This window comes from Coprinopsis cinerea (genome assembly GCF_000182895.1).
Source record: "Coprinopsis cinerea okayama7#130 chromosome 2 map unlocalized cont3.2, whole genome shotgun sequence".
NCBI lineage: Eukaryota > Fungi > Basidiomycota > Agaricomycetes > Agaricales > Psathyrellaceae > Coprinopsis > Coprinopsis cinerea.
In genome coordinates, this window is record NW_003307543.1 from 3442477 (window position 1) to 3470123 (window position 27647).

General features: G+C 50.5%; 10 protein-coding genes across 10 annotated transcripts; 3 read left to right on the forward strand and 7 right to left on the reverse strand.

Annotated features, from left to right (window-relative positions):
- Positions 1-444: 444 nt before the first annotated feature.
- On the reverse strand, positions 445-1239 carry CC1G_04845 (hypothetical protein; the record flags this gene model as incomplete). Its single annotated transcript, XM_001840949.2, has 3 exons — positions 445-530; positions 580-954; positions 1014-1239. The coding sequence occupies 3 exons, from the start codon at positions 1237-1239 to the stop codon at positions 445-447; spliced, it is 687 nt and encodes a 228-aa protein (XP_001841001.2).
- A 1810-nt stretch (positions 1240-3049) lies between these two features.
- CC1G_04846 (hypothetical protein) lies at positions 3050-6695 on the reverse strand (the record flags this gene model as incomplete). Its single annotated transcript, XM_001840950.2, has 22 exons — positions 3050-3167; positions 3239-3252; positions 3421-3490; positions 3565-3643; positions 3695-3712; positions 3777-3818; positions 3883-3946; positions 4005-4168; positions 4221-4312; positions 4394-4476; positions 4532-4547; positions 4612-4721; positions 4783-4847; positions 4912-5048; positions 5100-5128; positions 5181-5333; positions 5393-5551; positions 5611-6105; positions 6156-6219; positions 6274-6362; positions 6415-6587; positions 6665-6695. The coding sequence occupies 22 exons, from the start codon at positions 6693-6695 to the stop codon at positions 3050-3052; spliced, it is 2265 nt and encodes a 754-aa protein (XP_001841002.2).
- Positions 6696-7312: 617 nt separating this feature from the next.
- Positions 7313-9436, reverse strand: CC1G_14035 (hypothetical protein; the record flags this gene model as incomplete). Its single annotated transcript, XM_002911951.1, has 9 exons — positions 7313-7441; positions 7498-7597; positions 7655-7810; positions 7862-7919; positions 7974-8214; positions 8268-8401; positions 8451-9004; positions 9064-9275; positions 9332-9436. 9 exons carry the CDS (start codon positions 9434-9436, stop codon positions 7313-7315), a joined length of 1689 nt encoding a protein of 562 aa, XP_002911997.1.
- A 156-nt stretch (positions 9437-9592) lies between these two features.
- CC1G_14036 (hypothetical protein) lies at positions 9593-14286 on the reverse strand (the record flags this gene model as incomplete). The annotated part of the gene is made up of 9 exons (XM_002911952.1): positions 9593-9618; positions 9670-9808; positions 9863-10018; positions 10335-10655; positions 10709-13114; positions 13165-13230; positions 13282-13434; positions 13489-13766; positions 14142-14286. 9 exons carry the CDS (start codon positions 14284-14286, stop codon positions 9593-9595), a joined length of 3690 nt encoding a protein of 1229 aa, XP_002911998.1.
- Positions 14287-14743: 457 nt separating this feature from the next.
- Positions 14744-15889, reverse strand: CC1G_04848 (hypothetical protein; the record flags this gene model as incomplete). The annotated part of the gene is made up of 9 exons (XM_001840952.1): positions 14744-14761; positions 14815-14877; positions 14929-15026; positions 15089-15193; positions 15255-15312; positions 15371-15451; positions 15502-15630; positions 15684-15772; positions 15835-15889. The coding sequence occupies 9 exons, from the start codon at positions 15887-15889 to the stop codon at positions 14744-14746; spliced, it is 696 nt and encodes a 231-aa protein (XP_001841004.1).
- A 1298-nt stretch (positions 15890-17187) lies between these two features.
- CC1G_04849 (hypothetical protein) lies at positions 17188-18275 on the reverse strand (the record flags this gene model as incomplete). The annotated part of the gene is made up of 8 exons (XM_001840953.1): positions 17188-17205; positions 17262-17324; positions 17379-17476; positions 17531-17635; positions 17689-17827; positions 17887-18015; positions 18078-18166; positions 18221-18275. 8 exons carry the CDS (start codon positions 18273-18275, stop codon positions 17188-17190), a joined length of 696 nt encoding a protein of 231 aa, XP_001841005.1.
- Positions 18276-19109: 834 nt separating this feature from the next.
- CC1G_04850 (folylpolyglutamate synthetase and dihydrofolate synthetase) lies at positions 19110-20983 on the forward strand (the record flags this gene model as incomplete). Its single annotated transcript, XM_001840954.2, has 2 exons — positions 19110-19243; positions 19663-20983. 2 exons carry the CDS (start codon positions 19110-19112, stop codon positions 20981-20983), a joined length of 1455 nt encoding a protein of 484 aa, XP_001841006.2.
- A 251-nt stretch (positions 20984-21234) lies between these two features.
- Positions 21235-22099, forward strand: CC1G_04851 (hypothetical protein; the record flags this gene model as incomplete). Its single annotated transcript, XM_001840955.1, has 2 exons — positions 21235-21625; positions 21696-22099. 2 exons carry the CDS (start codon positions 21235-21237, stop codon positions 22097-22099), a joined length of 795 nt encoding a protein of 264 aa, XP_001841007.1.
- A 254-nt stretch (positions 22100-22353) lies between these two features.
- CC1G_14037 (hypothetical protein) lies at positions 22354-25621 on the reverse strand (the record flags this gene model as incomplete). Its single annotated transcript, XM_002911953.1, has 2 exons — positions 22354-24453; positions 24506-25621. 2 exons carry the CDS (start codon positions 25619-25621, stop codon positions 22354-22356), a joined length of 3216 nt encoding a protein of 1071 aa, XP_002911999.1.
- Positions 25622-26345: 724 nt separating this feature from the next.
- On the forward strand, positions 26346-27132 carry CC1G_04854 (hypothetical protein; the record flags this gene model as incomplete). Its single annotated transcript, XM_001840958.1, has 2 exons — positions 26346-26676; positions 26744-27132. The coding sequence occupies 2 exons, from the start codon at positions 26346-26348 to the stop codon at positions 27130-27132; spliced, it is 720 nt and encodes a 239-aa protein (XP_001841010.1).
- Positions 27133-27647: the final 515 nt, after the last annotated feature.

Genomic DNA, 27647 nt, shown 5'->3' on the forward strand with positions numbered 1-27647 from the left:
TTTTAATCGTAGAAATGAACTGTAATGCAAGCTTTTTTTATTTTTTCAATTTGACCAATAACTGAATGAGATCGAAAAACCGAGGTTTTCCTGTACTGTTGTTACATTGGACACTTGGGATGACGAGTATCCTTAGTTAAAACTGGCCAGACATGTTCTCTAGTATGGGATACATTGCAAGATACAAAAAGTTTGACGAGATTTGATAGGGTAGTGCCGAAAACTCGCCCAAAGAGGGTTTAGGGTACCATCAGGGAGGGGGGACCTTATGTTACAAACTTGAGTCCCTTACCCTCAAAATTCCGAAGTAAAAACAGCGCGAACGTACTCACATAGGTCCTCTACATTGCAAGATGCACTTTGTTTGGCCAAATTCGATGAGATAGATGTCGAAAAAGCACTCGCAAGGCAGGGCATCCAGGGTCTTTGCCTTAAGGCATCAGCTTAGATCATGAGATAGATGTCGAAAAAGCACTCGCAAGGCAGGGCATCCAGATCAGAGATGATCAAGATGAGATAATCCGGGGGCTCTGTGCATTTTGCTTTCACTCCCTGTTCTTCTCGTTATCGAGCTTTTACCAATGCCTAGGACTACTATTCGAGGGAAAGCTATATCTGACGATGTCAGAGCGATTGTCCCTTTACCCTTCTTTTTCGCCTTTGCATCGTCGCGGAACTGGCGGACGACATTCACCAGCTTCTCCCATGATTGCTCATCATCGAGAAGCTTTGGCTTTGGCTTGGGATTTTTGGGAAGCCAAGACGGGACATAGCCAATGCTGACAGCCATGAGATGGGAGACGGAACATCCCATGCGCAGAGCCAGATCGGTGAGGAATGAGGTGAAAGATGTCGTGGATGTGATTCCATCGAGGTCCCGCGTAGCATTACCACATGGCGATGGAACCTCCATGGGAATGGTAAACTCTTCCTCGACTTCAACTTGGTCTGACTCTACATACCGAAGATCAGATCAAAACAATGTTACGGAATGGAATTAGAGTCGAACTCACCAGAAGGAAGCAGCTGGTCAACTTCTTCAACATCTTCCTCCCACTCATCATGTTCATCCACGTCATCATCGTAATGCCACGAGGTACTGCAAGCTGGTGTTGAATGGGCCAGGGTAGCATCGTCGTCAGAGGAATCGTCGTTTGCAAGCTTTGAGCTTTGGCGGGCCCGGGGACCCGAGCGCTTGCGGAAAGTGAGTTTCCCTTTCGCTCGACGACCGCGAGTCATCGTATAAATAGAGAGAGATATTCGAGAAGAGAGAGAGAGAGAGAGAAATGCAGAAAACACGTGTGGAATGAGGAAGATATACGGGTAAGGGTGCACGCTGATCTAAGCTGATGCCTTAAGGCAAAGACCCTGGATGCCCTGCCTTGCGAGTGCTTTTTCGACATCTATCTCATCGAATTTGGCCAAACAAAGTGCATCTTGCAATGTAGAGGACCTATGTGAGTACGTTCGCGCTGTTTTTACTTCGGAATTTTGAGGGTAAGGGACTCAAGTTTGTAACATAAGGTCCCCCCTCCCTGATGGTACCCTAAACCCTCTTTGGGCGAGTTTTCGGCACTACCCTATCAAATCTCGTCAAACTTTTTGTATCTTGCAATGTATCCCATACTAGAGAACATGTCTGGCCAGTTTTAACTAAGGATACTCGTCATCCCAAGCGTCCAATGTAACAACAGTACAGGAAAACCTCGGTTTTTCGATCTCATTCAGTTATTGGTCAAATTGAAAAAATAAAAAAAGCTTGCATTACAGTTCATTTCTACGATTAAAACAAGCCATAAATCATAGCAATACGTGCAGTGGTTGCTGAGATATAAGCCTCGGAAGATTGGGCGCGGAAGATTGCTCGCGCGCGCGTGAGACATCAGAGTGCAAGGTAATATGAAAACAGCAATAATCCGATCCGATCGTTCATTCCTCCAGTGTTCAGATACGAGGGTAAGTCGGTCGCGCGAACTTATTAATTCGACCGGCGGATCTTTGTTTCTGGAATCCCGGTCTCGTCGAAGATGACATTCCTGCATCCTTTCGGGCGCTTCTTCCAGTTAACTCAGGATATCAGAGGCTATCCATCATGACCATCTGATACTGGGCGAAGTTGACGCTCCAATTGTCAACAGAAAGGATTGGGTGTGCTTTCAATAGCGACATGTGGCATCGCCTTGGCTTCCCCCCAGGTTCTTTATGTCATCGTCTCTGGTATGTTTCTGGTACATATTGCCCAATGCGTGGTCAGCAAGAGTCCGAGTATGCTTCCAGCTGACTTCAGGTCTCAATGGGTCCTGACGGATGTCATCCCTCTCGAGCTATATGAGCTGGGTTGGTCGCCACGTCCCTCTCCATGATGCCTTGCTCTCCAATAGTCGTGTGTCAATGTCTCAAGGCTGTTCTCGCTTACGTTTGCTTGGTGTCGTAAACCTCGTTCCAATCTTTCAAATACATGTTTTATAAATATGTTTTGCGACTGGCTATAAATACTAATGGTACATTTGACTTTACGTTCATGAGAAAGGATAAGAAGACCACGGCCACCGATCCAAAATAAAGGATAACAACGAAGGGTGTGGAAGCAGGTGCTGCGGACAGGTTACAGAGAATCGAAGAAACATATGGATAGGAGGAACTTGATGGGTTTGCATATGGTTGAATAAATATGACGAACCAAGAAGCGGTAGAGTGATCAGTCGAGAAGATGATGCTGGAAACCAGCTGGCTGGAACGCAGACTCGAGAAGCGATGTCGTGATTTACTAGATGAGGAATTATGGGATCATGTTTAGTCAGCAAGCGCCCAAGACGAGGGACTCGGAGAACTGCACTGAACGTACACAGAAGTACATATAGTCCCTCGCGTAGTTTGACAGCGGAATCCTGTTAAACTCCTCCTCCATAGTGGTGAAGAATGCTTCTGGATCGGAGTCATTGGGCAAGGGGGCCATCTGTCGGCCAGGAGCGAAACGGTGTTTCGCGTATTCACAGGCCTTGTGGGCATCTATGGAAGCAAGGGATTGTGAATGATCAGCATCGGGACTTCACCAAGAGTAATAGACGAGAAACTTGCAGTAAATGGGAATGGGGATAGAGAGGGCGCGTGTCGCACTCGCGTAGCCATAGCACAAGGCGTGCATTGCTTGCTGGAGTCCGTCAGCTCTGAAATTATTCAAGATGTCAGCCAGCTGGATAGTCAGCCTGAAGACGGGGCCTGGGATGACGAGACTTACGTGAATTTGTTGTCCTGGATAAATATTAAGCCATGTCAACGATCTTCAATTTAAAATAATGAGAGCGAGAACTGAGAGAATCTTACACCGTACAGCACCGAGTAATGGGCTGATCGCGAGGTTCCTATGATCCCCTCGTGACTCTGGAGATAGAAGTCGGACTCGAGGGGGTGCGTAATGACAGTGTCGATCACGGTTCCTGCAGGTGCATTTCCTGACTTGTCCCGATCTTTGGGATCCGAAGCGTTGAATCTAATTAGCCCGCGTCGCACCTCGCATGAGCTCCCAAGGTCTTCCAGTGAGTCAGAGTTAGGAGATCCACTCACCGAATGTGGTGTCGTTTGCCAACAATAATATACGTGATTTTACAATCGTTCTCCTTGATTTTGAGATCACGCAAGACTTCTGGAACGGATTTAGTCCAAGAGATTCAAGGACTAGAGGCTGGGAGCGCACCTTTGATCATGGCCAACTCTGTCGATTGAAACAAGACGAATGTTAATCGCTCGCAAGCGTCGGGTGTGGATTATCGACGTACCTTTCTTCTGAACCTCTCGGAATTGGCTCTCAGACACGCCATCTACAGTAATTGTACAGTGCATCAGCACCACCCTCTTTTCCAGAAATTCCAGGCTAGTACATACCACGAAGAACAATCACACGCCGAGGATATTTGCCGTTCGTCTTCTTGAAGTCATCAAAAGCCTCCTTATAGGTGTCGAATAGCGTCAATAGAATTGGCCAGAGCCACTATCAAAGCACTAACCTTTGCCATAGGCTTCATGTGTTGGATGATCTCTTCACGACCTCGTTGAATGCTGTCTCGAGCCCGATATCTTGCATAGTGCCTGTCCCAACTCCAGACAATTGCAGCAAAAGAGGGCTTGTGTTTACTTTGGTCTCCCGGAGGAGGGTGGGTAACGTCCGCCCCTGTCCATTGAATTGAGATGGGTTATAAAGCCAATCAGATCCGAGGGCATACCGATAAGCATGGTGGCGATTGCTTCGTCAACCAACGAACCTGACGTTGTTGAGTTCGGAACTGCGTGGATCCCTCCGAGTTTTCCATTTACTCTAGCAGACCGTAGACGTGACGTGACAATTACAATTAGCACAACCATGTCGCCTTGCCGAGTCACTGTGTAAGAAACTCACTGGATCATGACATTAGCCCAATACTGAGGTCTCGCACCGCGACACTGGAATCCCTTCAAGCATTGCGTCGCAATTCCAGGATTCTAGTCAGAGTTCATTAAAGTTCGCCTACCAATAAAGACGACTTCTATAACGCACGATAAAGTTTCCAAAGCTGATGTTCCAGTTAGAGGCTCGCATCAGTGTTAAGATTATCTAGCACTGAAGGAAAAGCGCACTGTTTGACCCCAATCCTAATCTCGTCTCCTCCTTGAGGCAAAACTACGACGAAAAGCTGAGGGCGCCTTTTGAAAGTCATGACGAATTCCTTTGCTTTTTGGAACAGTTGCTTATGGATGGTGAGGTCTTAACGAGAACGAGAGTCTGTAGAACGGTGGGTGGGTACTTACACCAGGAATACTGCCGGTGCCGGCATTCAGGTGGTATTTTGCCCTGGGATCATCCATTCTGATACCTATCTCACCGAAACGAACAGGTTAGATCTTCGACGGGGGATCAAGCAAAGGAGGCGACCATACCCAGACGATTGGCCTGATCTTTAAGTCCATGAATCGACTGCCGCATGTCATCGATGCTGAACTGGCTATCCACCTCGTAGACGATGAAAACCCAGTCAGTGATAGGGGGACAGGCCGCGTAGACCTTCCTCTGGTACCTTTGTAGTTGTGTTAACTATGAAAACAAAGATCGAAGCATATGTTCCTACATATTCCACGAAGGCCCTTCAGCTGGTTTCTGTAATTATCATGAACCCATATCATGGTATACGATCGTGTTCCGTGCCCACCTTGTTCAATGAGCCACTCCCGTTAGTTAAGACCGGTGCCTTCAATTTTCGCGCGTCCACCTCGAGCAAGCCGTTCGCCGCAGTTCCAGGACCTCCGACACCGACGTCAATCCCAAACGCCTCTAGGTACGCGGAGTCCTTGCGAATAACGAGCTAAACGACGGAGTCAGAGAGCCTATTTTACTGATCGCTTAAGTGAAAAAATGACTTACCTGAGCTCCATTCTCAATGAGGCTGAATCTTGATTGAGGGCGCTGCCTCGCAAAACTGACGAACGCATCGGTCTTGTTTTGGGGTACTTCCTTCCTGATGATCTGCCCTGGAGTCACTGTACATAGCTCAAGTGGGATATGGGTCGATGAAGAGCCAACCTTGGAAAGGTGTTAATGCTCCAGCGTGAGGAATGCTGAAATGCAGGAATGTTACTCACTCGAGCGCAAATTACGCCTGGATATTGAACGAAATGATTCAATCCGGAGAAGTATTGCACGACACTCATTGAGACACCGTTATTGTCGAAGAAGTCTGCATTAGCGGGGATGGTGCTGAGGCCTAAAACTCGGCGTTTCCGATCACCAGTAGTAGGAACGGTGACCTGAATGCCCGTTATGAACTGCTCGACCTCTTTGATCTTGTCAATTCGGAAGTTGAGGTGACCAGGTGTAAAAAGAGATGCGTTTCCTCCCTGGATATCGAGGATATCAATCCCAACGTCCAACAACGTTCCTCGCTTATACATCATTCCCGTGGCCAGATCCACATTGAGGTATAGTCCCTCGATCCCAGGGCGAAGTGATTGAAACAGTCCACGCCACAGCTCGATGCCTCCTCCAATGGACCTCATCCCCAATTCTTCGATAAAAAGGTGCTTCCCGAAGTGAGGGTACCGTAGATTGGCCGCCATCCGAAGGACGATGTTGGATACCTTACGGTCACTTTAAGCAGAGTCCTCAACCGAGGAAAAGGAGGACTTACCGTGATCCCAGTGATGCTCTCAGAGGTCTGAGAACCGAATCCTGAGGTAAAATTATCCAGGGCCCTATGTCAGGATCTGGTCAGACGCACACTCCCGCGCATGCGACAGATGACTTACTCCAGGTTGATTTCTTGAACGTGTGTGAGCCTGACATGAACAGGAGCTCCTGGAGTAGAGCCTCCGTTGAAAGGAAGTATAATGACGAACTGTGGAAGCTCACAGAGTGAGAACATCCCGAGGTATCGAATATTAACGTACAGTTTGGGCATTGGCCCCGCCGTTGAACTTGAGCTTTCCTGGGGACACCAAATTCTTCCTTCCATCAAAAGCCACCTTCTTAGGGAAGATTCCTGGACTGAATTCATCCATGAGACGATCAATGACCTTGAAGGAAGTGGGAGGCCTTTGAAGACTTTCGGGTTCGAAGACAACTAGGGATCACCGTGAGTCCAATTTACCGAAAGGGAAGGAGCTTATCTCGATAAGGTAACTGTAGATTCCGACGTACCATCGTAATGATGTACAATTTGACTAGCCATTTTCACTGGATAGCAGTTAACGATGACCTTGATAGCTTTTCCGGCCTTTCCAAAGCCCGTGCGCTTGTGGCCGACAGTATTTGTGTGGCCAGCTTGACAAGGTAGACAAAAATGAGTCAATCACGGCAGTTTGAACACTCGAGGCAACGCAGCAATTCTATGTGCAAGGGCTTACTCAATTTCCAATTCACTAATTGTCCTCGCGAGCCATCATCCCCAGCGAGAACGACCTCTGCAGTGATGTGCAAAGGTATGCAAACATCTGCATCAAATCCCAAATATTGTATATAAGGTGTAACATGCAGTGCGTCGCAGAAGGATGTAGCGAAATTTCCGTACCTGTCTGCAAATATATGGACTCATATGCATTCTGACTTTTGTTCCTCTCATCGGCTTCGTGCTCACGTTGCTCTTGTTGGTGTGTCAAATCTGCTCAATTCTGCAATGGTATGCTACACAACGAATGTCGCCCTTCTGCAATTCTCTGCACAGTTCTGCAACTGAGAACACCAAGAAAGATATGTCAATGTAGCGCCTGCTCAACGTCGGCGGAAACTAGAAGGACGTCAGACCGCGAAATCGATGACCAAACAAACATAGAATACAGACCTGTGGTGTCACGCAGGGTCCGATTGTGTGGCTTTCGTCTTCTCGTATTCTTCGTGCTCCTTGAGTATTGAGGAGGGCACGAGGGCCGGCTCTAACTCCTGGTTCTTCTTCCGACTTGTGGCAAGAAATTTGTATTTCTGAACAAACTCATTCAGAAAATTATGATGCTGCAAGGTATCAATCGACGACTTACCAACTCAACAGAGCCCGGTAATTTATGAAACGCAGCGGTGACTTCGGATTTGGTAAGAACACGCCCATGGATAGCGATGTAATCGATTAAGAATAGGTTTCTGAAAGAACGTGATAAGGAAATCCGAAAGCTTCTCAGAGATTGAAGGAAAACATACCGAGCAGTGATGGCATTCGAAGGCTCCTCGGCTACCTTCTCCTTAGGGCCCTTCTTTTTTGGCTTAGGGTTGACAACGGCGGGGTCGGGGCTCTGGGAAGGATCCTGTGGCTTCAATGGGACAGTGTGCTCAGGAGGGGGGATGTCGAGATTTTTGCTGTAAAGGAGATGATAGACAGGAAGCGGAGATGATGTGAAGAAACCTTACAATATGTCCGAACTGTCGTCTTCATCTCCCTCGTTGTGGTTTTGTTGCAACATCTCATCTAAATAGGTAAGCGTAATTAGGAACGTCTCGAGAAGGAAACAGAGGGCCATACCTGGTGCGGTGCTATTGTCACGGGAGTAGGAAAACACATGGCCATCAACGATATACTCCCCCTTACGGAGTTTAGGGGGTTCTTTGTTAGCTGTACCAGAGGGCCCTGGAGACGGTTCTTTTGCACTACCAGCTTTGGCGGCAGTATCAAGTGCAGCTGTGGCGGTTGCAGATGTTGGGCCAGGTGGAGCTGGTGTTGAGCTCAAAGGCACGGGGGTTGTTGTCGCAGAACTTTCAGTCTCCTGCATACAAAAAGCGGTTAGTAGATGCTGATAAAAAGGAAGTAATTGTTGACCATTGCGGAGGCAGTGGCGCGCGCCAGAGCTTTGGCTTTTTTTGCTTGAGAATGGTCTCCACCCCGTCGCTTTCGCTTCTGGGAGCCTGATGGTTCGCATGGAAGTCCCAAATGCGCTGAGATTATAGGGCATCCTAGAATAAAACCAGTCAGAACCATCTACAACAGTAGTAAATGACATACGGGGCTTTGTTCCTGACTTGAGGCTCCGATGCCATTCAAAGTACTTCAGCGTCGCAAGCCTCTCCACCTTCCACCCGCCAGAGCAGTAGCGAAGTTCGGGAAACTTCCGGTACATTTTTGCCTGCCAATGTTCCTTAACGATTGGCTGCTTGCTGCTCCACTGGTTAGGTGAAAGAAAGTTAAAATGGTACTGGTCAAATAGTCCTGTCGCATATCCCCACATCTCCTCCAAACGTTCATCAGAAACACGATCACCGTCGATGGTTGTCACCCAGTCCCACTTCTCTAGGGCTGGCTCGTTGTTGTTAGCACGTTCGTTGTTCTGATCTCGGACACTATCCTTGTCCCAGAATGTGCAGTTCTGGTAAAGGTAATCCGCCATGCTCGGCTCCTGTCCCAAGGGTTGCTCACGGTTCAGTTGGTCGATCTCGGAACGAAGTTTCTGTTCGCCAGTCTGGAAAATGGGTGCCGGTTGTTGGGTGGTCGGAGGAGCAGAAGGCCCTGGTCCTGAGGCCCCCTGATCAAGGAGCCTCTTCAGTAGGGCAACTTGCGACCTAAAAATTGTTTTATCGCCCGTGTAGAAAGCTTAAAAAGGAATTCGAACATGATGTACCTCTGAGCCTCAAGCTCAGATTTGAGCTTAATGTTCTCCTCCCACAGCTCCCGAAACCTTGGGTTCAAGAAATCAGCGTTCCGATTAGGTATCGGCGCCACGGATGCTGTATTAAAGTTAGAACCCGTAGGAAGATTAGACGCCGGGGTGTGATTGCTCCTATATCCTGTGTTGAAAACATCGGGAGTAGGAGTATCATATGGCCCAAGGAACTTATGTCGTAGCACATGTGAGCTTGGATGCTTATATGCATAGAAAAAGGACTCACAGAATGCGAACTAGGTGTGGCCACATTTGAATAAACATCAGAGTTGTGCTCGGAACTGTAACTATTACGGTTGAGTTGGAGCTGGAGACTTTGCTGAGGCGACATGTTGAAAAAGCGACGGGATGGTGGTGGTAGGAGGAAAAAAGCGACAGCAAAGAAAAAAAGAATTCGAACGTCTAGAGAAGCCTGTCGAATTTTGGCTGTCTGCAAGAATCTGCATTGGCACAGCTATTTATAGATATCAAGTTACAAGCAGTGCGTCTAGTCGTACCCCTCCAAAGTTAGGACTAGTATAGAACGTGTATTTAATAGGGTATCTCGACGCCTAAAAGCCTCACTAATCTCCTCTTCAATATCGACGAGACTCTCGTCAATATTTTTAAGGGCCTCTTCAAGTGATTTCTTGCTCTTAGCCTTCTTCTTTGGGCGATGGTCCTCAGAGTCACTGCCATCTTCCTTTACATTGGTGAATGTGTACTAATGATGTGTTAGAATAAAGAGATGCATAGAGAATAGGGAGGTGGTACTTACCGGCTCGATTTCTATGTCATCTGAGGTAGGTACCACCCAGTCATTGTCAGATAGCGGGAGATCATGACGATGGCCACAGGGTAAACGGTTCCCTATGTCTGCATCGCCGCACTGCTCTAGCCAGGTAATAACCCGTTCGCGTATTGCAGAAAGACTCTAAAAATGGCTGGAAATCATTACAGAAGGAAATTCAAGAATATTTCCTCACCATTCCAACAGGATTGCTCTTTATATCACTTTTTCTTGACTCCGCCGCATTTTCATGGGTAATTGGGAACGACAATTCAGTAAAAGAAATCTCAGTTGGGCTTGAATCAGACCCATGATACGTTTCACGGGAGTAATGACCAGCGCAATAGAGATCGTTGTGGACAGACATGGTTGTGGTCCAAGTAAAGAGATAAGATAAGGCAGTGGTCTGATGTGAGTATATACGGGATGCCAGGCCAAATAACCAGAACTACTCGTCTACATTCTCTTCCCCATCAGGGCCAACATCTTCCATTGGTCGCAGCTCGTCTACACCTAGCTTTCCCATCACAACCCATAAATTTGGCGGTTCACCAGCTTTTGGTGGGAGAGGCTGCATCGAAACTAGAGTTAATATTTGGTCAGATTTGACCACCACAAGGTTATTGTTTCCAAGATAGTGTCGCGCTGAAACGGCGCTGAGTGTCTCCTCGTGTATCTGAGTGTTGGGCTCAGAGAATAGCGAGGCGAGGGCGTAAGCGTCCCCTTGATGATGAAAAAAGAATTGTATCTCGCCATAGGCAATAGAGTCCTCATATTGGAGCTGGAATTCGAATTTGTAAGTAGAGGCTGCGCGTAGATCAAGGTAAATCATACCTTCACCATTCGCGTTACCCTTCGGTTGAGTGTGGTGGGTCGGTCCTGCTGATAGCGGCTCCGTATTGTCTGGCCATTGGGAAGAATAATCTTCCCCCATCTTCGGACAACCTTGAGACCAGTTGCGTTAAAAATTGCAGCATACTGCTCAGGAGAATGAAGAGTGGTCGCGGATTCACTTCTGGGAGGAAGAAGAATGTAGCCATTGCCACATTCTTTGGAATGCTCGGGAAGGGATTTTGGAGCCTCCGCAAATTGGGGATAAATTGCTTGGAGGGCGTTGTACTGGGAACGGCGGACACCAATTTGGATGACGTTAGCGAAGGGTGTGGAATGCTGCCGGATATCTCTTGTAAGCAGCCCAATCGTCCCTTCCAACGTATACTGTGTGGTGTAAGCACCTGGTCCTACTCGGTGGACTTCTTTTGCTAGATGGAGGAGAGTGTGGATGCACGGACGACAGAAATGAAGACGGTCGGCTCGACGTTGGTAGTAAAGATGCTCAAACTCCTCGACATATTGTATCAGCAGCTTGTGGGCTTCTTGCAGCTCCTTCAAGGTGATACGCTTCTGAACAAGGATCTGTACGGCACGCACCAGCTTGATGTAGTTCTGGTAATATTTGTCGGGAAGGAGAGTGCGGAACAGAACAGGGCCTAGTTCGAAGAAGTACCGTTTGAATTCTGTCGCCTTAAAGCCGCTGTTGAGCTTGAGTGCGGGGTTCCGTGGAAAATGATCAAACCAAGAGGGCGTATACTTCTTGGCTTCATCGACGAGTTTCCCATGCTCCTCCCACTTCTTCCCTTGACATACAACCCAGTCCCAGTCTTTTTTGGTGTCTGTAGAGTCGCATTTCATAACTCCACGCCAGAGATCCAGAGAAGCGACAGGGATATTGAGGAACAAATGATGCATGAGGTCGACTGTGAAACATTTAGGAGGAGGAAGAGCGTATCGGAGTCCTGAGATCAATGTTGGCTTGCAGATACCAGTATTGCGCCTAGCCTTTTCATATGCAGTCTGGGTGCGTGCTGCAGCAACTGTCTTCAGGTCGGTACGATACTTCTGAACGGTCGGGTTCTGAATGTTGCGGAAGTCGTAATCTGGATGATCACAGCCGTCGACAGTGTAGTCATTGGGCTTCAGATGGGCAGGGTTGTAGACGCCAACGTTTGGCTTGTGGCGACCTTTCATCGGACAGCCTAACCGACAGCCCTTAGCTCCCTGATGACCAACTCGACCGTCCAACTCAACCAGACCGACAGTATCGGCAGTCCCAAAGACAAAGAAGGGCCGCGATGTGACAACAGAGCCCTTGAGTGCGTCGTAGAGCTTGAATCCGGCACCACTGTTTTCACGCTGAAGGGCTGACAGGTGATATAAGGATCGGAAAAGAAAGGATTCGACATTTTTGGGTTTCTCGGGGCCAGGGATGATGAACGCGGGAAGGATGTGACGTCGTTTGTAGCGGATAAGGGGATCATAGTCATAGACAATCCAAATTCCGAACCAGGTGTCGGACTTTTTGTCCTGGTAGAGCTGTGCACCGTCGATTGAGAGCCCAATCAGAATGTCGTCCTCGTTAGGTGGTGGTACATCCAGAATCTTGCCCAAATTGATTAGATCAGACCCAGAGAATATGTCGTCAAAGGGAATGTCAATTCCACGAGAACGAGCATCGAGAATGTCCTGCATCTTCCGCGCCCGGTACTGCATGGCTAGAGCACCGTCTTTCGACTGCTTGAGGGCTTGTAGCTGGGGACCGAGCGGAATGGTGCATGCCTGTTGATAAGGCACAAGCTTATTGCCCGTATTATCGAGGTAACGAGGCTTCCCGCACACAAAGCAGACGAGTTTATCCTTCAGAAAGGCGACATAGGCACAGCAGCCATCGATGCACATGTCGTCGTATACTGGAGAGATACCAGTTACTGTCTCGATGAGCTGCCGGACAGAATAGAGCGAAAGAATGTCCAGTCCAGGTTGATGCCGCATTAGTGTTGCCCGAACTGAATTGTAAACGTCCTCTGCTCCAGTTTTGCAGTCCAAATAGAGGTCGAGAGAGAGTCTATGTTTTTCCAGGTCGCGATCCTTCATAGGAGGCTGAGGGTTCCGAAGTCGGTCCAGAACTGCAGCGTCGAGTTTATCGCCGTCGAGGGTAGCCACACTGATAGCACTGACGAATTCCTCTGCAAAGCGAACAGTTTCGATTGTTGAGGTGACGGGAAGTGGTTCATCTGGGTCAGGAGTATTTGAAGCAGAGGATTCTGTCTCGGAGATGCTCTCAGCTGCCGTCTGTTCAAGTCGCTCGCGAAGGTGCAGTGTCCGGAGAATATCTTGTCGGTCCCGAAGTGCCTGGTCTTCACTTGTTTCTCCAGCCCCGGAAGACAGAGAAGACAATGATTCCTGTAGACACATAGGTAAATTTCACGAGCAAAATAGAAGAAGAAACGCACCTGGTCGGAGCATGGACCGTTGCAGGCATCACCAATACCAACTTCTGGCGATGGCGGACGTGCAAGCTACAGTTTTGCTGTGAGTAAATTCAATAGGTATATTCCCAAAGAGTGTACTTCATTCTCGGTGCCCTGGAGCATACCAACATCATCCCACTGTGATGTCCCTTCAAGTGAATTGCGCTCCTTCAACAGGTCGAGTGCTCCGGTAGTAGTACTCTCGGCAATGCGCTCAGGATCACCATATGGCTGTTCAGCGAACTCAAACATCTAAGTAACATTCATCAGTCACTGTAGAGCACTCTGGTGTATGTAGCCACGTACCTGATCAGAGGACTCGCGTAGCCGTTTCCTAGCTCTCTCGTCCTCGTGGTCCTCGTGCGAGACCTCTTCTATCCTGCTGCGTGACTCCTCCGGAGAAATCTCCTTCCGTTTCTTCGACAGCAGCAAGACATGCGAGTTTTCAACCTCTTGCACAGTCCTCAGAGCATCCGTCGCCGCAGCCTTTGACGAGTTGCCAGAAACCTCTTCCAAAGGCTTGCGGTTCCGTTTCCGCCGATTCGTTGCTTCGGGATTGTGATTTCGGAACGTCTTTTTGCAGACTAGAGCACCAAGACATCGATTGCAATTGCAGGGAACACGCTCTTTCTCCTTTTCACGATTCCGAGGCTTTGTTGAAGAAGACATGAATTGGAGATGACGGGAAAGGCAAGTTGCTGCGGGCTGGGCGCGACAGGTCAGGTTCGTTTGTCGCTTTTGCCGGTAAGCCGGCTGGGTAAATTCCCACGTGCCTCAAACTCGCCCCTACTTTGAGAATACGGGCGAGTTTGAGGCACGTGGGAACTTTTGCTCCTCAGGCTGCAACATTCTGCAAACTTGGCTTAAGATTGCATAAAGTACGACAGCTGGGATCATTTCAAAAAACCGGAAATCTCAGGTCAGTGTCATTTAGCAGCTTTACGCAGATACAAGCATACTAAATCTGCATATAGCATACGTTTGCAAAGGTTGTTCTCGCTGGGCATCATCGCCAGTCCCTGGTGCCTGCAACCCTTCTGGAGGGGACTTGGCTCCTCCAGAAGGTCTGCCCGCACGTTTCTTAGCGGCTGATTTTGAGGGCATGGCTAGGACAAAGGAGAGAGCTCGTAGGTGACGAGGGGATGCTCCAGGGGCAAGAGGCCTAGATATAGGGATGCTGCGATGCTGCGCCCCGTGGGAGGCTCGGAGGAAGTAGCATTGGAATGACTCGATCGATTAAGCGCCCGGGTCAAACTCTGACACGGACCCCATGGGCCATCGAAAGACATGGAACATCACAGTCCAGTGTATACACAGAACCAATCAAGAAAGCAAGCTTGGCCCGACGTTTCGGTTATCGCCCAATGTGACCTGCGATCATGGGATAAACAAGCTCAGTCCGCAGCAAGTACAGCCCGGTCCTTGTTCATGGGACAAAGATCAGAATACGAATTCATTTTTAGTAAAATGATACAGAGAGCGATAGCCTTGAGGCAGACCGTGTAACGATACCGAGCAATTATGAACCAAACGAGAAGGTTCCAACGAACGATGTTTGCATTTATCCTCTCCAGACGGCCTGGGAATAATTCCATGAGCAATAGGATGGATGGACTGCGGAAAGTTACTTACAGGTCCGGGTTGAACGTAGTTAGCAGGGATGGGATAGTAAATGTTGATCATAACTCCGGGTTCCTGACGACGAAGATTAGTAGTGTGTGCGGCCAAACTGGATAGAGAACGTACCCGGCCGTTGTATACACCGGGGATGGAGACCAATGGGCTGGGTCTACCGCCTCCTCCACCCTGGACGTTAATCTGGGCGCACGAGATGTACCATTGAGCTACCCACAGTAGTCAGCATGACTGTTGCCTTTGTGGCGAGCTGACAAAACAGGCTGCTTACCGCCACCATATCCTTGAGCAGAGTGAAGAGCAACGTTCTCAATTCGGACGAGGTATTGACCACTGGGAAGGGAGCTGGGAAGTGTAAACTCAACCGTCCTCATTCCTAGGCGAAGGAGAATCAGCGGGTGGTCCTCGTCGCATGAACACCGAAAGGCGGCAATTACCTTCGGAAGGGAATCGGATGGAGCGACCACCGTCAGTGACAGCAGTGATCTCGTGAACCTTGCAGTGCATTCCAGTCAGTATTCTTTTTAAGAATGAACCAAAGAGATACACATACCTTGAACCAAACTTGGCCACTGCCGTCCCAGTTGGCGACATCGACACCGTCGGGAGCTCGTGCCATATAGATGTTTGTGGTCTAAATCCCTTTGTAAGCGAGAACCCAACCATTATCAGGTGTGGACGTACGCTAGGGTGAGAAATACCACCAGGGGACGCAAAGCCGATACGAGAACCAGCGTTGACATTGTATGTCTGAGCGGTGGCCCGTGTGCCTTGGTTGTAGCATCGGAAGTTGACGCTGTTCACATCAGTGACCTTTGCATAAACGGATTAGTGGAACGCTGTAGCGAGTAGTAAGAGCCACATACGGGACCGTTGTGCTGGAAGTTATCCGTGCGTCGGACGTATTGCCATGCGGGGGTCGTCTGGCCGTTTACGACCAAAGAGGCAAAGGTGTCTGTGAGCGGGGGAAGATCGTCAGACCGGCAATGAACGCCTTAGATAGACGCAGGGACCCACAGTGGGCGGAGGCAGAGGCCACCAAAGAGAGGAGAATTGGCACGATGAACTTCATGGTGTCGCAGAGTCTGGTACAGATTCTGGGTACTGAACCTGAATCGTGCAACTGGTTTTAAATAGTCGGGGAAATGATGTGCAATTTCAACAGAGAATTTTCCGGGTAACAAGAATTTGCCTCAGTTAGAATGGCTTCTCGTCGCTCCAACGTCGCTTCCATCGTTAAGCACCGGCTCGCCGGTCGGCCCTTGCTGAGAGAGATCCCGACGTTTCAACGAAGGTCTCTAAGTCTTGAAAACAGTGCAGATATCCTTTTGTCCGTTCAGAGACGCCCTCGACTCGAGTTGGAATACGCAAGCTCCCAGGAAATCGGACAGACTTCCAGCATGCCTGTGGTCTTCTATTTTCGAGCGCACTGCGACGAAATAAACATTGCGCGCAGAGGTTCCAAAGACAGAAACAAGAGCAACATGTGGCCCAAAGAAGATTGCCTGGAGAGAGGAGGAGGATCTCCAAAACCGGAATCTCGAGTGAGGGCGACCGAGGTTTACGCCAGGACGCGGGGGCATCGCAAACTGTGACGGAATTTGACGATGTCGTGTCACTGATTGTGTACGAGATCAGGTAGTTTGAGGTTGTCCAACTAGAAAGCACAGCAGAGAGGGGACTTCGATTTGATCAACGAAGGTTGAAGAAGACACCCTGTATAGGTTCCTTGGCCGTTGGAGCGACCGCCCACCTGCAAACCGGAGTATCTCGAAGCAATAGATTCGCAAAAAGACCCTATTGGACGTCGTGACAGTGTGGGGTGTCATCAAAGGTTAACCGTTTTTCCGCAGAGGTAAGCATCCAATAAAAGGAAGATGTGAAGCAGTAGCCGGAGTTCAAGTCGGTTCTGCGAGCGTAGCCTCCACAACCAACTTGTGCCAGACTCCAGTGGGGTGACCGTTCGGGCCTTTGAGCTTAAGTTGTGACTCCGCCCACGTGGTGCTGGTGCCGAAGGCGGATCACGAACGGTTTTGGAAGTTAGCCCCTATAGTAGGTACCTTCTGCTCGCTGAGGCGGCGATAGCCATTCACTGGCCCACCAACCATGCATTGGCTGGTCGCAGCTTGCTTCCATTAGAAACTGAGATATAATCCATATTGCGTACCATCCTGGAGTATGCTTTCAATGAAAGAACATGCAACGGGAAACCTCCGTTAGTCTTAACGCTGATCCCACTACCCTGTCCGGTTCGACAAAGTCAATTTTTAGTATTACAATCTTTGTTCCATCGCTGATGGCCAAGAGAAAACCCATCTACTGCGTGACTGACACCGAGGCTCTTCACTACCTGAGGAGTAAGGCTACTATTCATCCTCGCCAGACAGCCTAGAAGCGAAATGAGCAATTGCACAGGGTCGGTTCATCACCTAGAAAGCACTCACAGGGCCGGGTTGGACGTAGGAAGTGGGGATGGGCCAGTAGATGTTGAGCATGACACCGGGTTCCTAACATATCAAATTAGTTTTCAAGCCGTCCCTACTCAAAAGAAATATACTTACGCGACCGTTGTAGACGCCGGGGATGGAGACCAATGGACCGGGAGTGCCGTTTCCGCCACCCTGAACGTTGATTTGTGCGCAGGAGAGGTACCATTGCGCTGAAGACATTCAGTCAGGTGGGAATTCATAAACGTGTAGGTCGATCTACTCACCACCACCAAAACCAGATGCACCGTGGAGAGCGACATTCTCAATTCGGACGAGGTATTGGCCGCTTGGGAGCGAGGACGGGAGGTTGAATTCGATGGTACTCATGCCTAATCGATGTCACATAAGTATCGTAACAAGTGTTTTAAGTGGGAAAAGATACCTTCTGAGGGGAATCGGATGGATCGTCCACCGTCAGTGACGGCAGTAATCTCATGAACCTTGAACCAGACTTGGCCACTTCCGTCCCAGTTGGCAACATCGACACCATTGGGTGCTCGTGCCATGTAGATGTTGGTGGTCTGATGACCGCGTTAGTGCCGTGCAGAAAGGCCAACGACCATTGAACGTGTTCACATACACTGGGATGGGAGACAGCGCCGTTGGTAGCAAAGCCGATTCTGGCTCCGGCATTGACGGTGTAGGTTTGGGCAGTGGCGCCAGTGCCCTGGTTGTAGCAGCGGAAGTTGGGGCTGTTCACGTCCGTGACCTGTCATGCACAGCTAAGTTGAGCAAGTGCGGTCGTTACGAGACACGACGCGCAATACTCACTGGGCCGTTCGACTGGAAGTTGTCAGTTCGTCGGACGTATTGCCAGGCAGGGGTGGTCTGGCCATTGACGACCAAGGAGGGGAAGGTATCTGCAGAAAGGTTGTGGCAAATGATCATGCTTGGAGTAGAGGATGGTTACTCACAGTGGGCCGAAGCGCACACCACCAAAGAGAAAAGGACAGAGACGATGAACTTCATGGTGATTCAGAGCCTGGTTCAGATTCTGGTTGAAGTCGAGACATCCTTCCGAGAGTGTTTTTATACATCCGGGAAATCTTTATGAATTTCAACGGAGAAATTTCCGGGAGACGATAGGGACGAATTTGCCTCAGTGATGGATGCTTCGGATGTTTCTGAGCCAATGGATTGGTCAATTCTTACTCTGGAGAGGTGCCGACGATCCACGCGAAGGGTGCCAAGTCACCGAAGACGATCCAGGGAGCAGGGGTGCAGTAGCTGCCAGGCAACGCGGTATCTTCAAAGACATGGGGTCAAAGTGTGCAATTATGAAAACGATCTGCCTCGTGCCTATTTGCCATGATTCCAATCTACTTTCCGTCTCCACCACCGTGTGGGGAATTAAGCGCTGTTGAGGCTTTTTCGACGAAGAGGCAAAAGGCACGAAACACCCAGATAAGAAAGGGGCGATCCACATGCTGTTCTGATGCGATGCTCAGAAGCAAGAACAGAACTTCACAGAGAGAGCCAGACTCAGCGGTTCCCGAAGTTTTTACTTGAATTTAGCGGCCCTCGCTGTGATGAAGGTCCTCTTCCGTCATCCATGTCGTTCGCGCGAGTCTCCAAGAAATACCCAGGACTTCTATGAAACGACTCAGAGCTGAATGAAAAAGTGACAGAAGGATCTGCTCCCCTAGGTTTGTTCGAACCTGGGAGAACTTGGATGCGTGCCACTGGAGGTTCGGGCTAGTGCAGTTGACGAGAGGAGGTAGCCAGGGGCCAGGTTATCAACAGATGTATATGTAGAGGGGGGTGCCTGCGAATTGCTCTTGTTCTGTATCCAGATGTCCCCAGATGTCGGGCCCTTCGTCAAGTGACCAAGCGCCATCGTTGCATTGGTCCGTAGTCGGTTGTGAAGGTTCCCACTGCTTTTACCGATCCAATTGTTTCAGCGTCGAGACTCCAGAGAGGCTTTATTCCCCCACACTGTAAGCGGAGGAGAGCAGTCCGAAAATTTTGGCGCAACATGAGATGGAAATCCGATGGGAGGGGAACAGGCAAAGAGGCTGGCCAGCGCTTAGACCCGCCTTTCACCGTGCCGGTCTCGGATCTGATGGCTGCCGGTGTATTTTTCCACCATCTATTACGAGTTCGAAGTTCGGCTCCACCTCTCGAGTTCTGCAAGTTTGCAATCGACACTAAGCCAGGGAGATATCTCTTTCTCATTTTACGAATTCTCTTTCTAACAGTATACTACACAGATGTCTATTGACCTCTCCCTTGAACGCTTGCGGAGTTTCCTCCAACATTTGCCGACAAAGTTCCAAAGGCCTACAATTCATATCGCAGGAACGAATGGCAAAGGCTCTGTCTCTGCAATTGTGTCCTCAATATTGCTTTCTACTAGTCCTAGACTTCGCGTTGGGAGATTCAACTCTCCACATCTGACGAAGATCACAGACTGCATCACGATAGACAATGAGCCTGTCGACGACGAGACCTACCACGGGATTCGCACTCGGATCGAAACGCTATCTCGAGACTCCGGGGCCTCCTTGACACCTTTTGAAGTCTTGACTTTGACCGCGCTTCAAATTTTTGAATCAAGTCGAGTAGATGTGGCTGTCATCGAAGTGGGGATGGGGGGACGCCTGGACGCCACGAACATAATCCCAACCGAATACATCCTTGTCTCCGCTCTCACAACGGTAGATCTCGACCATCAGCAATTCCTTGGTTCTACCATCGAGGATGTCGCCCGAGAAAAACTGGGAATCGCTCGCCAAGGAAAACCTTTGGTTCTGGGACACCAGCGACACCCCAGCGTCGAGCTTCTTGCGAAAGAGGTTCTCCACTCCGTTGGAGCGATGCTAGAACGACCCGTTCCTGTGTCCGAGCTTCACTTCGACGCTAACGTGGCTATCTCTCTTCGAACGAACGCTGTAAAAACTATACCTTCCCGCCATGTCGAATTCACCCTTCCTGCCCTCGGATCCGGATCGATGTCAGCACCGTTCCCTCTTTCGGGCGATCACCAACTCTCGAATCTTTCCACAGCACTAGGAATAGTCGACAGTCTAATCCGATCCGCACAATTTCAGATCTCCGCCGACGCAGTCACCAAAGGCATCTCCCATATTCAGTGGAAAGGTCGCTTGAGTTGGCATACGTTAAACCTCGACACCCAAGGGTCTTTGAATCACCCGATCCTCGTTGACGGTGCGCATAACGCAGGCTCGAGCCAGGCACTCGCAAAGTACATCAATCAGACTATCTCGACATTCCAACTCAACAACGTCCACCTCCACTACATCCTCGCCTTATCGCATTCCCCAACCAAACCTCCTTCTGAAACCCTCTCTCCAATCCTCATGAACCTACCCTCTGCCATTTCCGCAGTGAACGTGGCCACAGTCGAATTCACCCCTCCAGACCAAATGCCATGGGTCCAACCCGTACCTGCACAGGATGTTGAAGAGGCAGTGAAGGTATTGGCACCGCTCGCCCGAGTATGGAGTTCAGGGAACGGAAGCATCCAGGGTAGCGTAAACACAGGCTTGACCTCAGCATTCAGCTGGGTGGCGTCAAACATCCGAGATGCCGACCTTGTGGCAACCCCTCCTCCCAATCGACCTCACCACCTTGTAGCCCTGGCGGGGAGCTTATACCTAGTGGCAGACTTTTATCGGGTGCTGGAAGGGGAGGGAGGGCTAGCAGGGCTTTTGTAAATTTCCCATCGTGGACCGATGCCTACCCGGGTACTGCAAACGGCCGATCGACGAGAAATGCATGGTAAGCGACAGTGCTGTAAACGGATCACAGGAACCAAAACTGACCATATGCAATGCACCGGTAGAAGTTATTTTACGTTGTACCCCGGTGACAACGGAAGGACAATTTCGTATATATGTGGACAAAGATCCTTTCTGATATGTTAACCTTTATACGAATTCACAACTCACGACTTAACATTTACGCGATGAAGTTCTCCCTCACCAAACTAGCCGTTTTATCCTCTCTTACTATCCTCTCTTTGGCTCCACGAGCGCTGGGTCAAGATGATTCCAGTACAGACGATTCAAGCACGGGCGATAGCGACTCCGGATCTACTACTCCCACTCCCACTCCGGGACCAGCAACACTCTACGCCATCGAGTTACCCAAACTGGGCGAAGAGCCGATCCCATTTCCTCTCGCCATGCTTCTCGTCAAGATCCCCAACGGTCCCGATCCCTACTCACCCATCGCAGTTGATCCAGAAGGCGCAACATACTATCGAGGAGTGGAAGCTCGCGCCGCGTTGAACAGGGTAACCTACGAAGACGGCAGCTTGGGCATCCATACCGGGAGTCTAGCCACCACTTATACATGTAAGTTGCTACGCTCCCCATTCATCTCATGGCCCTGACCTGTTTAACATACTGACAATTGCGCATCCAGATACATTCCGCGCCGACGCATCCCGCATCTACCGAGAATACAAAACCGACGGGACAGGTCCGCTCGGAGGCAAAGCAAAAGTCCACATCATCGATGACTGCGTGCACAACGGCGCTGATAGCAATATACCAGAGGAAGAGAGGGAAATGATTTGCAGCGCCCAGATCGTCTTCGCTGAAAGGGCGAAGAATCTCCCTGACGGTCAGAAGACGACCTATCACACGGTGGAGCACACAGTTACTGCAGGAGTTAGACCTTTGACAACTATCACCGTCCCCGAGAATTTGGTGCTACCCACTGAGACTGGTTGGGAGTTCGGCGCTGCAGTGAGGCAAGGGAGTACCAGTACAGCTTCCCTCCTGCTCGGTTTCGTTGTCGCATGCACAGGTCTCGCACTTTATTAAAGACTCTACTCCGTATACCTGTCAAAGCTCTCCAGAGAACTCATACAACACGTAAATGCAGTGCGCATTAAGCAAAAGGTAAACCAGTATACAAATGATCCGTACGGTTGAGACTACGAGACGCATAACGATAGATGATAGAAAAGGTATCGCAAGGAGTGAGAGAGCAGCACGAATAGTACCAAACTCCAACCAAGAAACAAAACAGATACAGAGCAGCAGAGCCCAACCAACCGCAACCCCCGACTTAAAACTCAAGCCTCCACCTCCTCACCCTCTTCTCCCTCCCCATCCTCCGGCGAAGACTTCAACCAACTCCCAAAATTCACATCCTTCTCCAAAAGCCTCTCCACCTCCTCCACCCTCCCCTTTACATCAAACTGCGAATTATAACCCCCCACAAAGCCATATCCATACCCACTACTCGGCGGATGTCCCTTTACCGGACTGGGAGTGGGCGTGATCTGATCAATGGACCGCGATCGGGAGAGCGCTTGGGCGGCGGGGTTCTGGTTCGGGGTGTCCTTGTCGAGGTTCGAGATCCCACGAGCGGGTGTGGTCGGGAAGGATGTTTTGGAGGGGAAGAGCCCTGGAGGTGCTTGCTGCTGAGTCGAAGTAAACAAGGGATCGAATTCCCCATCGAATGCAAAGGGATCACGATCACCGGCTGTGGGCAACGCGTCCTTCCCCTGCTCGTCCTCTTCGTCCTCACTATCCGACCCAGCCAACGACGACAAACTCTTCGTCGGAGACTCGAGATCTACGTCACTCGCCACATCGACCGCATAGACACTCTGCGAGTCCTCGTCATCGTCAAACGTATAAATGTTTTCGCGGTTGAGCCGCTCGAGCTCATGGTCGCGGACCGGAACGACAACGTCAAGGTGTTCTTCAGGTTCCTCTTCCTCCTCGTCGTCTTCCTCCTCTTCTCCGAGGTCATATTGGGGCTGAGGTTCGTCGTCATCATCGGGTTCGAGGTGAGCTTCGTGGTTCTCCAGGTCGGGATGTTGAGACACCCTGGACTCGTCCTCGAGTTCCAATGGCAAGGGTTCGCTATGTTGCAGTTCGAGATCCAGGTCCCGCTGGTGCGCAACGTCCTTCTCCAAATCGATGTCGATGTCTCGGGATTCCTGGGGGTCCAGATCGATCTCATTACTACTGGTGGAAGCCACGGGCGGTCGAGGATCTTCGGTGACGACTGGGACATGTTGTTCAGCCGGAGCAGTGGGATTGGGCTCAGCTATCGCCATCGAAGAAGTGTCGTAAAGGCTATCCTTCGAGATTTGCAAATCCACGACGGGCTTCTCGGGGGGAGGCTGGGGCTGGGGTTGAGGTTGAACTGCCATCGGCGAATCATACAGACTGTCTTTCGACTGCTGGGTATCTGATGGTCGTTTGGGTGTTTCAGGCGGGGACATGGGTGTAGCAGGCGGGCCTTCCTTTTCGACCGGTTCCTGGGCCGGCTTCTTCGCCAATTCCAACCCTGGGATAGCCCAAGAGTCTTGAGACTCTTCGGGCTCTTGGGGAGCACTGTCAATGGCTGGCGGCGGTCCGGGCTCTTTTGGAGCTGGTGCAGGTGACGGTGAACGGGCAGTGGTGTTGGGGACGGGGACGGCAGGCGTCGTATCCGGTTTGACCAAGCTCTTCCTCTTAGCTTTAGCCTTCTGCCTCCTTTTCTGCTTGTCCTTCTTCGCGCTCGCTAGTAGGTCGATAAACTGGGGCATCGAGTCGCGACGGGGTGTCACCGGCCAAGGATCTTGCGAAAACTGGGATTCATCGGCGGGAAGGGCGGCACTTTCCTCCGCTCTCGATTCGGGATTATCCAAACGAGCTTTCTTCCCAACGTCCGGGTCTCCAGGTGAAGCCAGCTCATCCAGCTTTCGCTTGCCAAGAGCGTTGCTCGTCACACTTTCATGTAGGAACGCAGCTCTTAGCGGAGAAGTGGATGGCTGTAGGGCACCGACCACAGCCGAATCAGCCTTCCGAAGAGGCGAAACCTGCATAGGAGACCCATGCGAGATCACCGGCATGGAAGATGATTTGTCCAAGTTATGCCTGGAGCCGGATTGTGGAGTGAGAGGCGTCCTTGTGCTTTTGCCGTATGTCCTGATCACTGAGGGCGAAGACGGCGAGTTGGTAATGGGAAAGGAGGCGTCTCCAACAGAACGGCGGGGAGTTTGAGGCGGAGACAAATGGGCTTGTTGTGATTTTGGAGAGGCAGGTAGGGCCGGTGTTGAAGTTAAGGGTGGCAGTGGGGAACTGGAGGGCGGTGGAGGAACATGGACGCCAAGTGTATCCTGCTTGGGCGTGGAAGTAACCAATTGGGATGAAGGGAACGACGGTGGATGGAAAGACTAGGGTCAAGTGTTAGTCGATGCTTCCGAAGGGTGTATATTCGACACGTACAAAATCTGAGGTAGACAAGTCCCCGATTCGCTTGACAGGTATCTCAAAGTTATTGGCGGATGCTGCACGCTCCTGGGTGGTGCGGTCTGGTTGAGTGTTGCGCTGGTGCGATTGTTGGTCGCCCAGGTCCGAAGGGTTGGTGGGGATGGGCCTCAATGGAGGTTTCGAGGCCGCGAGTCGAGCGGCAGCGCTTCGCTTGCCCATGGCGAATCCGAGGGGAGAGGAAGATTTGAGGGGGTCGTCGATGAGACTCTTGCGGTTAACAACACGTTTGGATGCCACAGTGGCAGGAGCTTTGCCTTTCTTCTGAGCGGGAACGTCCTTTGTCTTGGTTGAGGCTTGATCGTGTGCTTCCACAGACACATCTTGTGGTGATGATTGCTCCATAGACTCTTCAGCGACAGCAACTTCACCCTCTTCGTCTTCTGGGGCACCTGCGACTATGCCCTGTTTCCACCTCTCGACGCGACTTCTCAACTTCATCTCGTTCTCAAACTTCCTCTCCCATTGGAACCACTCCTCTTCGGTTTCAGCGTTGCACCATTCCACATTGTCGTAAATGGACGTCGTTCCTTTGGGGTCATCCCCTCGCGCACCAACCCACCGCGCACCTCCAGAGATAACCCCAATCTTGACTAGCGAAGGCAAAATAGCCCACTTCCCGTTGCTCGAATCGTAATTGCAGTCTTCCAAGGCAGCAACAATCTTCTTTCGTAGGTTCCGGATGCGAGGATTTTGGGCCACCGGTGACTCGATTCCAGCCCGCAGGTCGTCCAAGGCTTCAGGCGACAATTCTCGAGCCTTTTCTTTCCCTGGAGGCGTGCTTGGTCGAGGAGAACCGCAGTCTGAAGCTGGAACTTCAGGGACGGACTGGGACAACGCGACGTGCATCCGGGAGAGTTCTTGGAGTCTCTTCATCGTCGCGTCGCTGAGGTTCGACGACGCGCCCTGGAGGCCATTTTGGTCATTGGACGACCTCGAAGACGGGCCTGGCTCTGACGAGTCATAGAACACCGGTGTAAATAGAGTCTTTGACGAGGCACTTGCCAACGGCTGGGACCGTTTTGACCTGGCTTTCGACCTCGAAGAGGACTCTGCGACCGTTTGACCGTTCATTAGAGATCAGTGCTGGGAGCGGTTTCAGTGTTCTCCTCCTCTTTCTTCAAAGGATTTTGCTCACCAATGTACCCAATAGACGTCTAAGCAATGTCAAGCTCGTCGCCAACGTCGTGCCACCAGAAACCAATATCAAGCGGGCTCGAGCACCGTTGTCACAATTCCGACTTAGGCGGTCAACAGGAACGTTCAGACCGTAAATGTCGGGTTCAAGACGTCAAGAACGAGGTATCCAATGAGCAGAATTGGGAAAATGTCGCGGTCGTCGTCGTGGACGATGAACAAGGCCAGTTGCTCGCTGTCGGCCGCGGCTGAGACCCAAAGTTCAACATGACACAGCCACGGCGGATCTATTGATGCCAAGCCCACATCATTGGGCACCAAATGGACACACTCACCATCATCGGGCATGGGCAGTGCAAGGTCAGATTCAATGGTGGTAAATAGAGTTAATGCCACCCCTTTGACTCGAGGCCATTGAGAAGAAAAAAGGCATTACTCGCACCATCCTCGGAATTTTGAGTTTATGTGTGTGCCCTCTGGCCATCTCGGGACCGTAGACGCCCCCGCGAGCGCTCCCCGACGCATGGTATTTCTACAGCTTTGGACAGCTTCAGAGGTTCTAAGTCTGGCCAAGCCGCGCTCTACGGTCACAGAGTCGGTATATAAAGCCCTTCGATGAGGAAATGATAGAGGTATCTCCCAACCGAACTCCTAATTCGCCATGGCAAAGAATTTCCTCGCGCTTAGTGCCATCACCGGCCTCTCGATCTACTTTGCATCCCTTCTCCCAGCTTCACACGCACAGGAGACTATCACTCTCTACAACTGGAAGGCACCAGACAACGCAGAGACTCCAACCGGCGAGCTCGGTGCCATCGAAAGCGCTCTCAAAGCCGCCGAAGATAGCAAGAGCATCGTCCAAGTCGCTCCCGTCGCGGTGGGAGGAGATGGAGCTACGTTCTACCGCGCAGTTGAAGCACAGAGTATCGTCGCCTCTGTGAGGGGCGACCAGTTGGCCACAGTCCACCTTCCTACACCGACCACCAATACATGTGAGTGTAGATATTCCCCGCCCTTGCTAGGTTGTGCGATGGCATGCTGATACTTAACTCTTTCCAGATACCTTCCGCGCAGATGCTTCCCGGATCCACCAGAAAGCCACGTCTCAGTCAATGATCGCGGGAGTCACAGCCGCCATCAGCTACTCCTCCGACTGCACGCACGACGTCGACAGCGATACACCAGTCGAGGAAGGGGTGATGGTCTGCAACGTGAAGCTCGAAGCGTCGGCTCAAGTAAACAAGCAGGCTATCATCACCACAAGCGAAGGGGTTGTCACCGGCGTCCCAACACCGTGGGCGACAGTCGTCAACTCCGAAGGACTTGTTTTACCATCTGCCGAGCCTGAGGGGGAAGAGGATGGATCGGCAATGTCCAAAGCGGGTGCGATGGTGCCGGCCTTGTTGATTACCATGGGCATTTGTGCCGGACTCCAGCTCACCTTGTAATATCTAGAAGTCTGTTAGAACCCGCGATGTACTACCTGCTGCGTTAGGGATGTGGTTCACGACCCTCCTCATGTAAATCCAACAATACTACCTGTACGACCTTGTCTGTAATTAACGATCCCCGAATTCGCTGTGGATTTTGACTCGTCGAAGGAGCGAGCACTTTGACCTCGACAATATGATCCGATTAAACCTAGACACTCGACAGCAATTAACACAACAAAAACGATGCGGGATATATGGTAGCAAGATGGATATCATGAGACATGCAATGTTAGATTCTATAGCCTTGAAATTGAAAGTGTTCCAGTTAGTGGTCGCTGCTCAGTGCCTGAAGCTGGACGTATTCATAGTAATCGCCTCGTTTCGCAATCAACTGGTCATGGGTGCCAGATTCACTGACGCGCCCCTCTTTTACAAAGTAGCTAAGTACGAAGGAAGGCAAATCAGCTTCACGTGCGAGAAAGGTAGTAGGGCAGCGATCAACTCACATGCAGTCGGCATTTTGAATGGTA